Source organism: Sinocyclocheilus anshuiensis, unplaced genomic scaffold (genome assembly GCF_001515605.1).
Source record: "Sinocyclocheilus anshuiensis isolate Anshui unplaced genomic scaffold, SAMN03320099.WGS_v1.1 scaffold2558, whole genome shotgun sequence".
In the NCBI taxonomy this organism is placed as follows: domain Eukaryota; kingdom Metazoa; phylum Chordata; class Actinopteri; order Cypriniformes; family Cyprinidae; genus Sinocyclocheilus; species Sinocyclocheilus anshuiensis.
The window spans coordinates 11,019-25,433 of record NW_015552720.1 but is presented as its reverse complement, the minus strand read 5'-3'; the positions used below and the strand labels follow the sequence as shown (position 1 = coordinate 25,433).

General features: G+C 40.5%; 1 protein-coding gene across 1 annotated transcript in view; it reads left to right on the top strand.

Annotated features, from left to right (window-relative positions):
• Positions 1-13,962, top strand: part of LOC107667798 (pappalysin-1-like) — a 90,513-nt gene extending 76,551 nt beyond the window's left edge. Inside the window, exons 20-22 of the mRNA XM_016459516.1 lie at positions 5,573-5,644; positions 7,070-7,168; positions 13,150-13,962. Coding sequence (XP_016315002.1) covers positions 5,573-5,644; positions 7,070-7,168; positions 13,150-13,254 — 276 coding nt within the window. The 3' untranslated portion in view covers positions 13,255-13,962. The remainder of the gene's footprint in view (positions 1-5,572; positions 5,645-7,069; positions 7,169-13,149) is intronic.
• The last annotated feature ends 453 nt before the right edge of the window (positions 13,963-14,415 follow it).

Sequence of the window (14,415 nt, the reverse complement as noted above, 5' to 3'; positions counted from 1 at the left end):
CTGTTTTGTACTCATTTATTGACGAGTCGGCTGCGGTGCGGCCAACTGAATGCGCTGCTTCTCTGCTGCTCACTGCACAGAACAGACGCCGAGAGAGGTGACACTTCTCCGGGAAAGTCAGACCTTGCGTTTGCGGGACAGCACTGGCGAAATCTTCCAACTGAACCATAGCTAAGGTTTATACAAAAAAAGTCGCTAGGTTTGTCAGTATGAATATTCTATGGAAAAAAGCCGCTAAAAGGGTGTGAAAGTTGCTAAATCTTGTGCTAAAGTCACACTCGTGTGTTTGTGAGACGTGGGAGCTGATGGCAGGGGGCGGTGGATATTTGTGGCGGTCAATGTGGATATTGTGGATGAGTTCTTCTGTGTCATCACGTTCTATTAGTTCTACAGCTTCAGTTTCGGAACTTTCACACTTAGTAACACACACAGCTGTTCCCTCACCACAGTGCAACACCCCTTTCAAACAGTGTCGCATTCCGAACGTTGTTTAAGTGACATATACCGGTATTGCGGTATTTTCAAAATTCATATCATAACAAAAATAAAAACCGGTATTCGGTATGAACCGGTATACCGCCCAGCACTAGTATGAGTTTTTCATTTTTATATTTATCACATAAAACAAGAGTACTTTCCTGAATATCAGCACGTGTGCGCAATTTCAAATGTGCTATTTATTTTATACAACAACGCAAAGAGAGCAACACTGCGGTGTTTCATTCCTGAATGAATCTGTTTTTAAACAAATCAAGTGAGCCAGTGATTCAATGATCCATTTATAAAGATAGTCACTTGCTTCGTTTCTAATTTAATCAGCCATTTTGAATGAAAGGTTTGACTGAATGATTCAGTGAATCATAAAACAGGGATTTGCTGCCACCTAATGGTGGTTTTAGTGTCATATACTGTATATTTATCTATGACATGCCTAAACCAGCCAAGGTACCAGCACAAAACATCCCTAGGTTCCGACTGTAACCATGGTTCCCTGAAGGGAACGCTGCATCGGAAACACTTTGGGAATGTGTCTGTGTGACCGCGTACTGAAGCACAGGTGAAATCAGTCCAGTAGAGTGCTGAGATATCACGGGCGGGGTGACGTAGCGACCAGGAAGCTTAAAAAATGCATCCAGTGAAAACAACGCTAGCTTCTGATAGGTTGAAGCTCGTGAGGGATGCATCCATCGTAAGCATTAAGCAATGACAAAGATCTCCCAACACGAGACCCTGGGACAGGAACCAAGGCTTCTTCCACATGACTAAGGCACGAAGGCATAGCCACGTGACCTTGATCAAACAAAATGGTTGCCCCTCGGGGAAAACCCCTTAGTCATGAGCCACCACTGCAAGGGCCTCATGTACAGCAGGCCAAAAGGTATCACGTTGGACGCAGGTGCCATCAGACCCAACAGCCTACCTTGACACTGTTCACGGCTGCAATAATCGAATCGATACAAGCAGGAGACAGACGTGCCTGCATAGTCATCGAATCCCAAACCATGGCAAGATAGGTGGTCCTCTGAACTGGAGAAAGCTCACTCTTCTTGGCATTCAACCTTAACCTCAGCTCTTTCATATGGGCAAGTATGACATCTCGATGCTGAACAGCCATCTGCTCTGATTGAGCTAGAACAGGGACGGCGTTTCCATATGGCAGAGTATGGCAGTCGCCATACCCTAACCCAGTCAGGAGGACTCCTGTAGAAAATTTCATATCTCTCTTAGCCTATATTTTGTTATTATTATTTTAAATCAGTTCTATTGGTCTTCCTCGTGTCTGTTTGAGGGTTTAACAAATATTTAACCAATGAAAACCATTTAAAAGAGCTTGTCTCTAAACGCCATTGGATCCTCAAATTATCAGCAAAACCTCGTAACTTCACCCCTCCTCCATTCAGAATAAAGCACCGCGCACAGCCTGGAGGAGACATATCTCCGCTTGTTCGCAATGCAAGGGTAAATAAATGACTGATGTTTGAAAAAGTAAAACATTTTCTTTACTCAAACTATGTCTGTAAAGGCTAATGTTTTTGTGTGTTTGAAGAGCGGAGAAGAGCATTTGCCATCTAGTTGTAGCCAATATACTTTTGTATGTTTTAAATATCCTGTGCATATAGCGCTTCGCTTATATCATGAGATTTGGGCCAAATGTATCAAACAAAAAGAAAAACTAAAGCGCCCATATAGATACAATAACTGTTATACAACCTGTAAGTTGATGAAAGTGTAGGCTATAATGCGATGCACTTGCTGCCTCAGATACAGCCGTTCTAAAGACAGACAAAAACACAGATCTCCATCATTCGCTGGTTAAAAACCTTGATAACTCCATTTGAGCTTGATTTTCCTTAATTATCTGATAAAGCCACAATACTCTGACGACGCAGTGTTTAATTATTGAAATAAAAATAAAAAAAATAAAAAACTTTTCCTTTTCTGTCTTTGTTTTCCCCTATTTTATATATCAAAACTGTAACCACCCCCCCCCCCCCCAGACGACATGTCGATGCCAAACCGCCATATGCTCTGATTGAGCTAGAATTAACAAATCGTCAATGTAGTTCAGTATGCGGATGCCCTGGAGTCTGAGAGGAGCCAAGGCAACATCCACACACATAGTGAATGTGACCGCGAATGGAAGAACCCGGTATTGGTATGCTTCGCCCTCGAAAGCAAACCTCAGGAACTTCCTGTGCTTGGAAAGGATGGAAACATGGAAGTATGCGTCATCAAGTCTATGGTGACGAACCAGTCCTCGGACCTGATTTACATCAAAATCTGTTTCAACTTCAGCATCTTGAATCTGAACGTCTTGACAGAGCGATTAATTTGGCGCAGATCTATGATAGGACGCAACCCTCCATCCTTCTTGGGAACACACTCTATAGCCTCCTTTCTCAGGAGGGTAGCCACTACTTGTTCCATCACCAGAGCCTGTTCGGGGCCTAACAGAGTAAGTGTGACCCCGTTGAATAGAGGCGGACAAGAAACGAATTGGATTCTTTAGCCTCTCTCAACAGTCTGCAGGTCCCACTGAGACACGTTTAACAGAATTTTCCACGCTGCCAGATGGTCTACTAAGGGAATCAGTCTCTCGAGACCGACCTCTGGTGTACTTTGAGCAGTCAGCTCAGCGCCCTGAAGCGGATAACTGGCAGGGAACAACTGAATTGGCTGCTCTAATAACCTCCTTGGAGGATACAAGCTTCCGGGTGGAGACTGAGAACTGTGCTCGCTGGAGACCGCTCTGCCCTGAAGCACCGGAGGTGGCAGGGTTGACAGACAGTTCTCCTGAGGGCCCTGATGAGAGTCAGGCACCGTATGATGAGGTGTACTCCGCTCTTCCCCAGAGGAGCTTACCCTCAGAAGCCTGGCACCTGAGGCTTCCCTCCCTAGAGGACTTTGGCTAAGAGCCTCACCCCAACCCCTGATCTCTCTGAAGGGGAGTATGGGAAGCGATGCTCTTCTTCTGCTGCGCACTGTATGAGGAGCCGGAAGACGGCTGGGGCTGCTCCCGCCCAGCAGCCCCTAAGACCGGACAACGGCAAGGAAGAAACCACTGGAATGTCGCCGCCTGCTTCTTTGCTTCCTGAAGCGTCTTGACGACAGAGCTGACAGCGTCGCCTAAAAGGCCAGAAGGAGCAAGCGGGGCGTCCAAAAGGAAGAACCTGTCCTTGTCCTTCATATCGGACAGGTTCAACCAGAGATGTCTCTCCATAGCCACCAATGCTACCGTGGAGCGGCCAATAGCTCTGGCCATTTCCTTGGTGGCCCAGAGAGACAAATCAGCAGCACGATGCAACTCTTTAATATCACCAGAGTGCACTTCCTCGTCTTCGTCCAGGTCTTTAAGCAGGTCTGCAGACAAGCACAAGCCTGCCCTGCCACTATAAAAGCTTTATTCACCTAGGCCGATGTTGTCTTTAAAGGCCTGGTGGGCAACGCCGGAGCCTGCAGGGACGATGCTGACCCTGGGGACAGATAACTAACAAGCGTCTGTTCAATCTGGGGCATCATCCCATAGCCATGTTCTCTCAGCCCCAAGATGTTAGAATAATTACTGACATTAGGGCTGAAAAGATGGGCTGAATAAGGTCTTTCCCATGATCTCAAATACTCAGTGTGGAGATCAGAGAAGAAAGGAAAGCTCCGATGTGGAGGAGGTGACTTAGAACGCAGGAAGCATTCGTCTAGCTTGCTTTTAGGACGATCTTCCTGCCTCTCAGCCAGCCAATATTTTTTTTATTTAGCCACAGCACGAGTCACCACATCTAACAGCTCCTCATACTGGATGGACTGGGGTGACGAGTCCCCAGCCTCATCCTGTTCGATGCTCTCCACATCGACCTCCTCAGAGGAAAAGAGGCGAAGCAACATACTCTCACTCCAGGGGGAAGAAACCACAGATCGTGCTTCCGAACCCTAAGAGCGAGCACTGGATCTAGAGAATGAGTGCACAGAAAGGGCCATGCCCATCTGCAACCCCTCCACTAGATCCATCTGGGATCCCCACAATCTCAATCGCCACTCTGCCTCGGCAGCCGCGGATCCAGAACTGCAAGGATCGTGAGTCTGTGCACCCTCCTCAAAGAGCACCAGGCAGGAGCGGAGCGTATACAGCGGCAGCAGCTCACAATGCATACAGTCAGCTCCTTTGAGAGCTGCCTGTGCATGTTTCGCTCCCAGATAAGCAATACAAAGACCGTGTGTATCCCCGCCTGTAATTAAACGCGGGCAGGGAGGAACACACTGACTAAAGCGCTGATTGTCTGACTTATCACTTGCCATTCTCTATATCAGTGGTTCCCAACCCTGGTCCTGGAGGCACCCCAACACTGCACATTTTGCTCCTTTCTCTGACGCACCAGTTTCAGATCTTGGAGTCTCTACTAATGAGCTGATGACCTGAATCAGGTGTGTTTGATTAAGGAGACATACAAAATGTGCAGTGTTGGGGTGCCTCCAGGACCAGGGTTGGGAACCAATCAGTGGTTCCCAACTCTGGTCCCGAAGTATCTCGACACTACATATTTTGTATTTCTCCTTAATCAAATGTACCTGATTCAACTTGCTCATTAGACTGGGAGTTAGAAATGGAAGACATCCAAAAGTGCAGTGTTGGGGTGCCTCCAGGACCAGGGTTGGGAAACACTGCTCTATATAACTGAGTTTGTGCACCGGCACAACACACACACTTCAAAAACACCTTTTAGATGGACGTTGTTTTCACCTGATGCATCATTAAAGCTGCAGTCCGTAACTTTTTGGATTAAAAATTATCCAAAATCAATTTTTGAGCAAGTACATAACCAGCCAGTGTTCAAAACTATCTCCTTACTTTAGCTGGATTCAGAACGGTAAGCTTGTAATAAAGTGTTCTAATTTGAGTGGTAGTGGTTTTATTTTATTTAACTTTGAAAAGGCTTTTTTACAGTGTTGTTTAAAAAGCCTCACAGTGGCTGCTATTTGTTTAGTTAATTCACTATAATGGAGCTGTATTATCTGAAACCATTGATCATTGATAACTTTGAACATTACTTTTGTTATTCTGTCATTTTCTCTCATACAGAACATTGTATGCACCATGGGACTAAAGTGGTACCCTAACCCAGAGGCCCTCCATTGCATAAAGGGATGCGAAGTAAGACCTACCTCACATATTTCTACATATATATTTTTTTAATTATCTTTATTTATAATAAAATGTTATTCTTTATTTATTTTTAAATAATTACATTTTTTATTAGTTTTTTATTATATTTATATATTAATTTATTTATCTGCTTTTTATTTGTTGAAAATCATTTCTTTTATTAAATATTACATTTGTATTTATCTATTATTTCACTTCATTTTATTTATTTGTTGGTTTTAAATTATTTTTGATTCATTTATTTTTATTATTCAGTTAATTGTCTGTTCACCATTCTCCCGTTGTACGTTTGCATGATAACAACATTATGCCCCTGAAGGTAATCTCCCAGCCATAGCTTTAATCTCTATACAGTCATGGAGGTCTGTTCTCTGGAGCATGACCTTGAACAGTTGTTTCTGCCATCTTCTCACGCTCTTTGAAGTCTAATACATAAATAAACATGCTGTGCTTAGTGTCTTCCTCTCCTTTGCTCTTTGGACCAGTCTAGCCTAATCTGAGTCAGGTTTAACAGGGCCAACAAAAGCAGACAAGTGGGATTTGTTACCACCTTTGTTTTTAAGGGCAATTTGTTTTATTTTTGCATTTTAGACGAACCTGGAAACCTCATTTAGAGGGTATCATGTTCCCAACTTCCTCAAATCACAGAGTGAGAATAAAAAAAACAGCTGCTGTGTCTTCTTGCAGAAAGAGCTGTTGAAAAATAATTTGCCACTAAAAAGACTGAACTGACATTTTCACATATACTGTATGTTGCTCTTTGAAGAAACATAATTTCTTTAAAGCACATGTGACTTTTCTTGCCAAAGCCACTGCACTGCTATCCTGAAAGTGCGATTAATCTGCACCTCTCTCTCATGTATAACGAGTCTTGCTGTGGCAGTGAGATGACCAGTCCATTTTTTATTCGGGCCAGAGCAGCAGACTTTTGAACCCAACTCATCCTGACCCAGTTTCAATTGGTGGTAATTAGCAGCCCTCTGAAAGCTTTTGGGTCAGGCCAGAGAGATTATTTCAAACTGGAAAAGGTCACAGGTGTGTTGGGCAACCTTTTGTGCCTGTCAAGATGAAAACGTGTAGTAACTCCCAAGGGAGACACATAAGTTTAATAGGGCTTCGGTTTCCCCATTAAAAGTGGCCTCCACCATCTACAAGCCCGGGAATACTAACTCAATTTTTCCAGGGCAACATAATTGCAACAGACTCAAGTCTGTGTGTCTATTTTTACACCGTTGTGGATGTACACAGGGTGAATGGCTGTCTCTTTATTTCTTGCTTTCTGGTTTTATATGAATTTATTGATGGAGTTTATGGGGGAACACGTTATTATTTGACAGTGTATTGCTGATGTTATTTGTGTTTAAATATGTAGTAATTTCATGTTACAGAGCAGTTTTATCTGTTTTTCACCAGCCGTTCATGGGTGATAATTACTGCGACGCCATCAACAACCGAGCGTTCTGCAACTATGATGGAGGAGACTGCTGCCATTCTACTGTTAAAACCAAAAAGGTAGGTTTTTTATTTTTTAGATGTTTAATCAGTTGAATTCCTTGTTTACGCTTCAAGAGCTGGTAAATAAATGGAGTAAAAAGCTGTAAATCACATAATTTGCTTAGTTACTACAGATTCAGACAGGGTAAAACATCTTGCGTTGTAATAATTATCTCCTCGGAGAGGAAACTTAAGGACACCCACAAAAGTGGGGGGAAACTCTCTGAACCCTATCCACAATGCATTGTAGACATTGTAGATGAAGCACGCACATATATGTTTGGGTGTTTTTCCAAAGCCATGGCAACAAATGGTTGCATATAGCATTTCCATATGGACGTTCACCTCACTTTCCAACAAAGAGAAAGATCCGAGAGTTTAATCCCGAGGGTGGTAAATAGCCCTAGAAAGGCTTCTTCTGCACGCTTGTGTACTGTTCTTTTTCCAATGGACTTGTCATCCTCTTTCACTTGATCCTCTCTTGCTTTTTCCTTGAGCAAGTTTTCCTGGCTGCCAGAGAAAGTGAACTTCTCTTTTGACAGACAAAGAATGAAGTAACTTCTCCAAAGTTACAACAGCGAACTCTGGAAGCACACTGGACGGCTCTACTCGTGCGTGGTGCCAAAACAAAAAAAAAGTTGGCATGTGTGATGACGCATTTCCCGGCAGAATACACAACTTGTTGTGAAAGGTCTAGAACCGGCAGTTGGAACTGTACTCTTAGCATTTAAATGCAGCTGTAAATCATATAGAAACGTATAAACTGAGGATTACCAGAGGATTACCCATGCAAATAATAAAACTAACTGCACATCCTCCACCTCTCAGGCTGAGCTGCTGACCGATTCGTTGTCAGTCCTGAATTGTGCTAATAAGTGGCTGTAAATAAGGAATTTGACTTTCTTTGTAAGTTGAGAACAAAAGAACGTTTTACAGTAGTCTTGTATGAATTCTGAAAGGTTGCTGCCAAAAGCAAATAATTGATTAAATTGCTCCACCACAAGTGCATCTGCCCGGTGTAATTTTTGTATTTAGAGAAGTCAATAAATGCTTAATTTTCATCTTTGTCATGTAATTTTAAGGAGTTTTAGGGAGTAATAATGTAAATGCTTTCATTATGTAATGGCTATCACATCCACCCAATTGACCCTGTGCTGAGCTCCACCTCAGACAAGCTTTTTAGAGATTTCTTGATTTTCAGTAAAATGTACTAATTAAATGCAGGAATGAATTGCGACATGGCAAAATATTTTTCATCTGGCTTAAAAAAAAAAAAAAAAAAACGTTCAACTATGCAAGCATAGATTATGATTAAACTGTTGAGTTTTCAAATCAGAATTGAGGCAAACACTTCTCACAGTCAACTGAAAAGAGACAAGACTCATTTGAAAGGGATTACTGTAAGTAAACGGAACTGTTCCTAACGTGTCTACAATACATTCAGTATGGTACTGTGAACTAATTACTATCCACACTACAATGATCTTGAGTATAACATAAATATGTTGATGTTTCCCTTGGTTCAGAAATAAGTGTTTGCACTGATATTCTTCATTTGGCAATGAGGCTGACACAAAGTTAGTTAGCATGAATTTAAGATTAAAATTTAAAAAGCAAAGCAATAATGGCTTCATCCTCATTGGGTGCATTAGGTGCTGTATTTTTGTATAGTTTCCATAAAATTGTGCTTAAGGATGCTTTCACTTCAAATGAACTTTGGCTGAAATTAACCAGAAAAGGAACTGTCTGCAAGTGACCCCAGTGCTCAAATTAATTAGTTTGAATAAGTTAAAATGCTCTAAAACTACCCAAAATCACATAAACTTACACTACTGTTAAAACGTTTGGGGTTTTTAATACTTTGATTCAGCAAGGATGCATTAAATTGATCAAAAGGACTTATAATTTTACAAAAGATTGCTATTTCACATAAACGTTCTTCTTTTGAACTTTATATTCATCAAAGAATCCTGAAAAAATGTATCACATTAAGCAGCACAAGTGTTTTCAACATTGATTATAATGAGGAATGTTTCTTGAGCAGCAAATCATCATATTAGAATGATTTCTGAAGGATCATGTGACACTGAAGACTGAAGAAATTCAGCGTTGCCATCACAGGGATAAATTATATTTTTAAATATGTTAAAATGTATTTAAATTTCACAGTATAACTATATGAGTATGAGACTTCTATTAAAAAAAAAAAAAAAAAAACTTACCAGCCCCAAACCTTTGAACAGTTTAAGAAAGAGCCAAGTTAAGCTTGTCTGAGAAAATGACTGGTATGACTAGTCAGTAGCATTTTTAGGAATAATATTTCAACCTCCCAGTATATATATTTTAAGCAATAAACCTTGTTCATTGTGTGCTGAAGTTGTCATTTTCTTATGACTTGTACTTTTGAATGTGCGTTTTGTTCCTTCTTTTTGTGGGAGCCGCAAAGATATCATCTTCCACAATGACTTGAAAGAGGACACTTACTGTAGATCAGGGTCATATCAGGTCATAACAGACAGCACTGAAATGATGTTTTGATTCCTCCCCCCATTTGATGGTTTATTGGATTTAGTAAACAGAATTTGGTGGCTTCCACTGAAGCTCTGTTTACTTGTGTCATCGTTGGTGGTCTTCGGTGGGCCGTTTTCATTGTTTCTTTGGAAGGACTGTATGTTTTTCAATCCAGTGTTCCAACAACTCACAGTATACATTGCTTGTATTTGTCAGAGCTCTTGTCAGCCAAGGTCTTTTCCTCCCAAATGCACCATCAATAGCGAATAACTGCCCTCATAAGCCCCACAGAGCAATTAGGAAAAACTAACCCAGGCCTCTGACGTGCTACGAGCAGACAGAAAAGCAACATTGACACAAAGCATCCTATTAGTTTGTTGGACTTGAGGATGACCAGGATTTGAATCCGTGCCTTTTAATGATGAGGTCTTACATTTTAGAGCTGAGGTCATGACGGCAGAACTAAATTTGCTTCCAGTTGATGTGTTTAGTGGTGACGCTAAACAATTTTCTAGCAAAGTCCTCCAGATTTCCGTTGAACGCAGATCTAAATCGTGCCCCAATATAACTTAAACGTGGAATTGCACCCTATGTATGAAACTACATTGCCTTACGTTGTGTAGAGAGCTCAGAGGAGTAATATGGAAAATTGTTGTAGGTCAGTTGTAGGATCTCAGCTGGTGCGTCCAACCCAAATGCCGAGTACATTAACTTGCTAAAAATGGTTTGTTTGTGCAGTAAATTATTGGCTACCGTCGAATTTCAAGAGACATTTACAAACCAAGCATTTAAACTATAAAGACAATGTGCAGCTGAGTATGAGCATATTATAGTGTTTGTTTTTAAGGACATATTCTGCTTACTTTTGTGTCTCAAACAGTCTTGGTACTGTGTTGGGTTGCCACTTGATGTTCAGTGCAAAATTTGAGTTTTGAAGCAAAACAAGTTGAGAACCACTAAACTTAATTTTTATGTGGTCAAACAAACAGTATCAAATCATTTTGTGGGCAATTGTTCAAACCTTCTTTTATTACTACTGAGGCTATTCCTCATAGCGACCCCTAGAGGACGCAGTTCAAAGTTCCCATGAAAGGGAATCACAGTTCCTCTACCACCATCCCAATGACATCAATACAGAAAAGGTCAGATGTTGTGAGAACATTCAGTGGTTGCAAGGTTTGCTGAAGGAAAAGTGCACTGACAGCTCAGCTTACTGTCAAAAGCTGCCTGCTGACTTCTCAACCTCACTTCTTTCATGTCAGAGTTTGTCTGAATCTTGTGAAATGCTGATATTTATACTATCCAGATGTCATGGTCTCAGTGGCATGAACTGCACATTAAAAGGAGGTAATTTATTTGGAAGCAAGCAACATATTAATTGTAGCTGAACAAATGCATGCTCTAATACCTTGAGTATTAAACTTTGTGTGGGTAACTCAACCTGCACTGTTTGTGCTACAGATAGTTGTAATTAATATTATTCTTGCTTAATATTTCCATTTTAGAAGAAAAAGAAATTGTAAAAAGGAAAATAGATTAAATTAAAATTTCATACAAATTTATAAAAAAAAAATTCAGATATTATTTTAATCAATCCATTTGGCTTTGGTACAATAACAATATACAAGATTTTTACTTTTTTGCAAAAAAAAATTGTTTTCTTTATAATGTCATGCTGAATATTTATTTATTTCATTTCATTTCAGTTAATGTTTTTTTTTCATGGTTTTAGTTAATTACAATATCTAACTAATATCTAACAATATCTCTGTAGATACCTAATTGTAGCTACAACTCAGTTTTGATGAATTGTTCACTTTTGCAGTTGTTTTTAACTTGAAAAAATGCACAGTATTTTTTTTGCAGTGTTTTGTTTGTTTTCCCTGGAAACAATTCGGGGATGGCTGAGGGCAACGAAAACATTTTGAAGACACACATACACACGCACACTTAACAACTGGAGAAGTGTTGGTCGGTTGTAATGAGGAGTGTGGCAATGGAGGGAATGTTGTCAGCCAGAGTTTGTGGGCACTATGAATGGACTAGATTTACAGTTGGGAAAATCCCCTACAGTGGATGGGGACACCAAAAGGAAAGGCCTGTGTATTTCACAGGGCAAAGAAAGGGCATTCCTTCCCTCAATGCTTCGAACACAAGAGATTCCTTGTTACTCTGTACACATATACGCTCTTGCGTTCCCTCTTTTTTTCACTCTGCACTCGCACGCCTCCAAGTGCGCTCACACTGATCTATCAGTGCACACAAACAGTATAGTTCACAGGGACTGAAAAGATACCTCTTTCTGTTTGACATCAAAAGTAAAAACAAGCTGGGATGAGCATACAGTTGCATTGTTAGTGGTTCATGTATACTAGAGGTGTGGATCAGATTCTCAAAAATGTGTTCCATTCTGTGGATACGTGTGGATACATGGAGTTGTTTTCACTGACAAACAGTGATTTAAAACCTTTTTTTTTTTTTTTTTTTTTTTTTTGCATTCCAGCTCCAGTGTTCCGCATCCTCTTTTCCCCAAATGGTAGAATAGTTAGAACTAAATAAAAGGATAATGATGTTATTTATAAAATGAGAGCACATTGTACTTTGGTCGGTGGCCACACACACACTCTCACGCTCTCACCGTATCTAATTTGACAAAAGTGCAAGACTAGTTTTGACTGATGTTTGATAGATAGCACATCTCACCACAGTATCAACCAAGGTCAACTGTAAAGATTTTTGTTACCGTATTCAATTATGTTCTTCAAAAAGCTTGGTTTGTCTCAATTGTTTTTTTGTTTTTTTTCATTCTGTGAACTGTTTGTAGTCCTTGCTGACTTTTACAATTATTAATTTGCATTGTTAAAAAAACTGAGCTTGTAAAAAAAAAAAAAAAAAGGTTATTGGAGTACGTAATAGTATTTTAAAATACTATTTCAGTCTTTCTACTTCAAAATATTGTGTTTAATTCATTGTTACTTGCTGTTTCTTTGTAATTATTTGTGAAATGTAAAGACATTTTTCAGTGTAACAGATGCTTTCATCCAAAGCAGCTGACAAATTGCAATTTGTGATTATATTTATATAATATTTGCTGACAAATATTGTCATTTGAGATGTTAATGCTGGTGACAGCTTTCAACTGGGAAAGAATAGGAAGATCTGAGATGATGTTTTGGTTATAGATACTGCTCACTGATGGTTTGGTAGCTGTTTTTTGTTGTTTCATTGCTCATTCTTAATGAATTCTTAGTAGTTCGCCCCAAAAAAAAAAAATCTGTCATCATTTACTCACACTCCAGAAAGTCATACAGGCATAAGGTCAAGTAAATTATGAAAAACCTTTTTGGGTGAACTATCCCTTGGAACAGAATCTCTGATGTATTTGTAATGTAATTGATGAAACACATTGAACCCCCTTCTTTATTATGCTGAATGTGATCCCGTCAAGCTCTTGGACTCAACCCACTTTGATATTTTGTCTGTGCCAGGTGATTCCATTCCCTATGTCATGTGACATTCGAGAAGACTGTGCATGTCGAGACCCCGACGCCCAGGAGAACAACAAAGGAGTCCGCCACAGGTCCATTGGCTGAGCTTGGTACCCCCTGTGGCACCCAGGGGGCCTGCTGGGAAACCATTCTTCTCTACATGCTGCTTATAAGAGGGCCTTTCCACTCACACCGCACTCCAGCATGCCCTCGTTTCCTCATCAAACAGCGACAATCTAAGAGGGTATGACACTCAAAAACAAACAACCAACCAAACACATCAACAACCGGTTTCGCAAAGGACAAGAAGTGGAAGTTTTATGAATGACTTATGGCAATAGCAACCATAGATGTCATCAAACTAAAGCTCAAACAAGCCTGGGCTGACAGTTTTATTGTTTTATGTTTGCTTTCATTGATCATTACTTGTAAAGCGCAACCATGGCAATGTTGTTTTTATGTAGAGCCAGAGGAATAAGGGAGGAAAGGAAAAAATGCAGCTGTTAATGTTTGACTGTAGTCAGAAAATGGGATGATTCCAATCGATTCAAATCAAGACCTCCAAACTAAAGCAAATAGATGAATGAGAGGACCTCTGATGCTTTCACGATGCCCCTTAACACCTGACCTCTGAGACTGTCTCGATGACAGTTTAGCCATACGCTGTGTCCTCTCATATCGAGTGTTCTCTGTGTTCTTATATTTATCATTTCAGATATCAAAGAGGAAATACCTACAAATGGACCTTAATATCAAATCCAAATTTGTGTCACACGAATGGCTTGCACTCCTCTGAATGTTTGAGCTGCTCGTACTCACTAAGAAAAAAAAATATCTGGCTGACAACCTCAGCGTCTGTATGAAACATCGAGGGATGATGGGAATGTTTCACAGTGCATAGGAAGATGTACGAGTGCAGCTGCTGTGGCCCTAAATCACAAAATCCTGTATATCAGCAAGAAATGCACAAATCTGATGCCGAAAAATCATCAGAGGAGGTGTTGATCCAGTGAGTTACATCCAGAGAGAGAGAGCTTGTGAAAGAAGCTGTGTTAGCACAGCTGTTGCTGCTAGTTTTGCTGCTGTGGCCATGCAGCCAATTCTGTCTATGGACAGTTTGTAGTTTAATGTAAGTGCAGTCTGCCATAGATTTTACCTCTGGTCAAAATGCAGTTATATCAACTTTACAGGAATACATACATTTGTATACACGCAAACAGCTTTATATGTGTAGATATGCCAACAGGTTCCCCTCTGCAGAAAAAA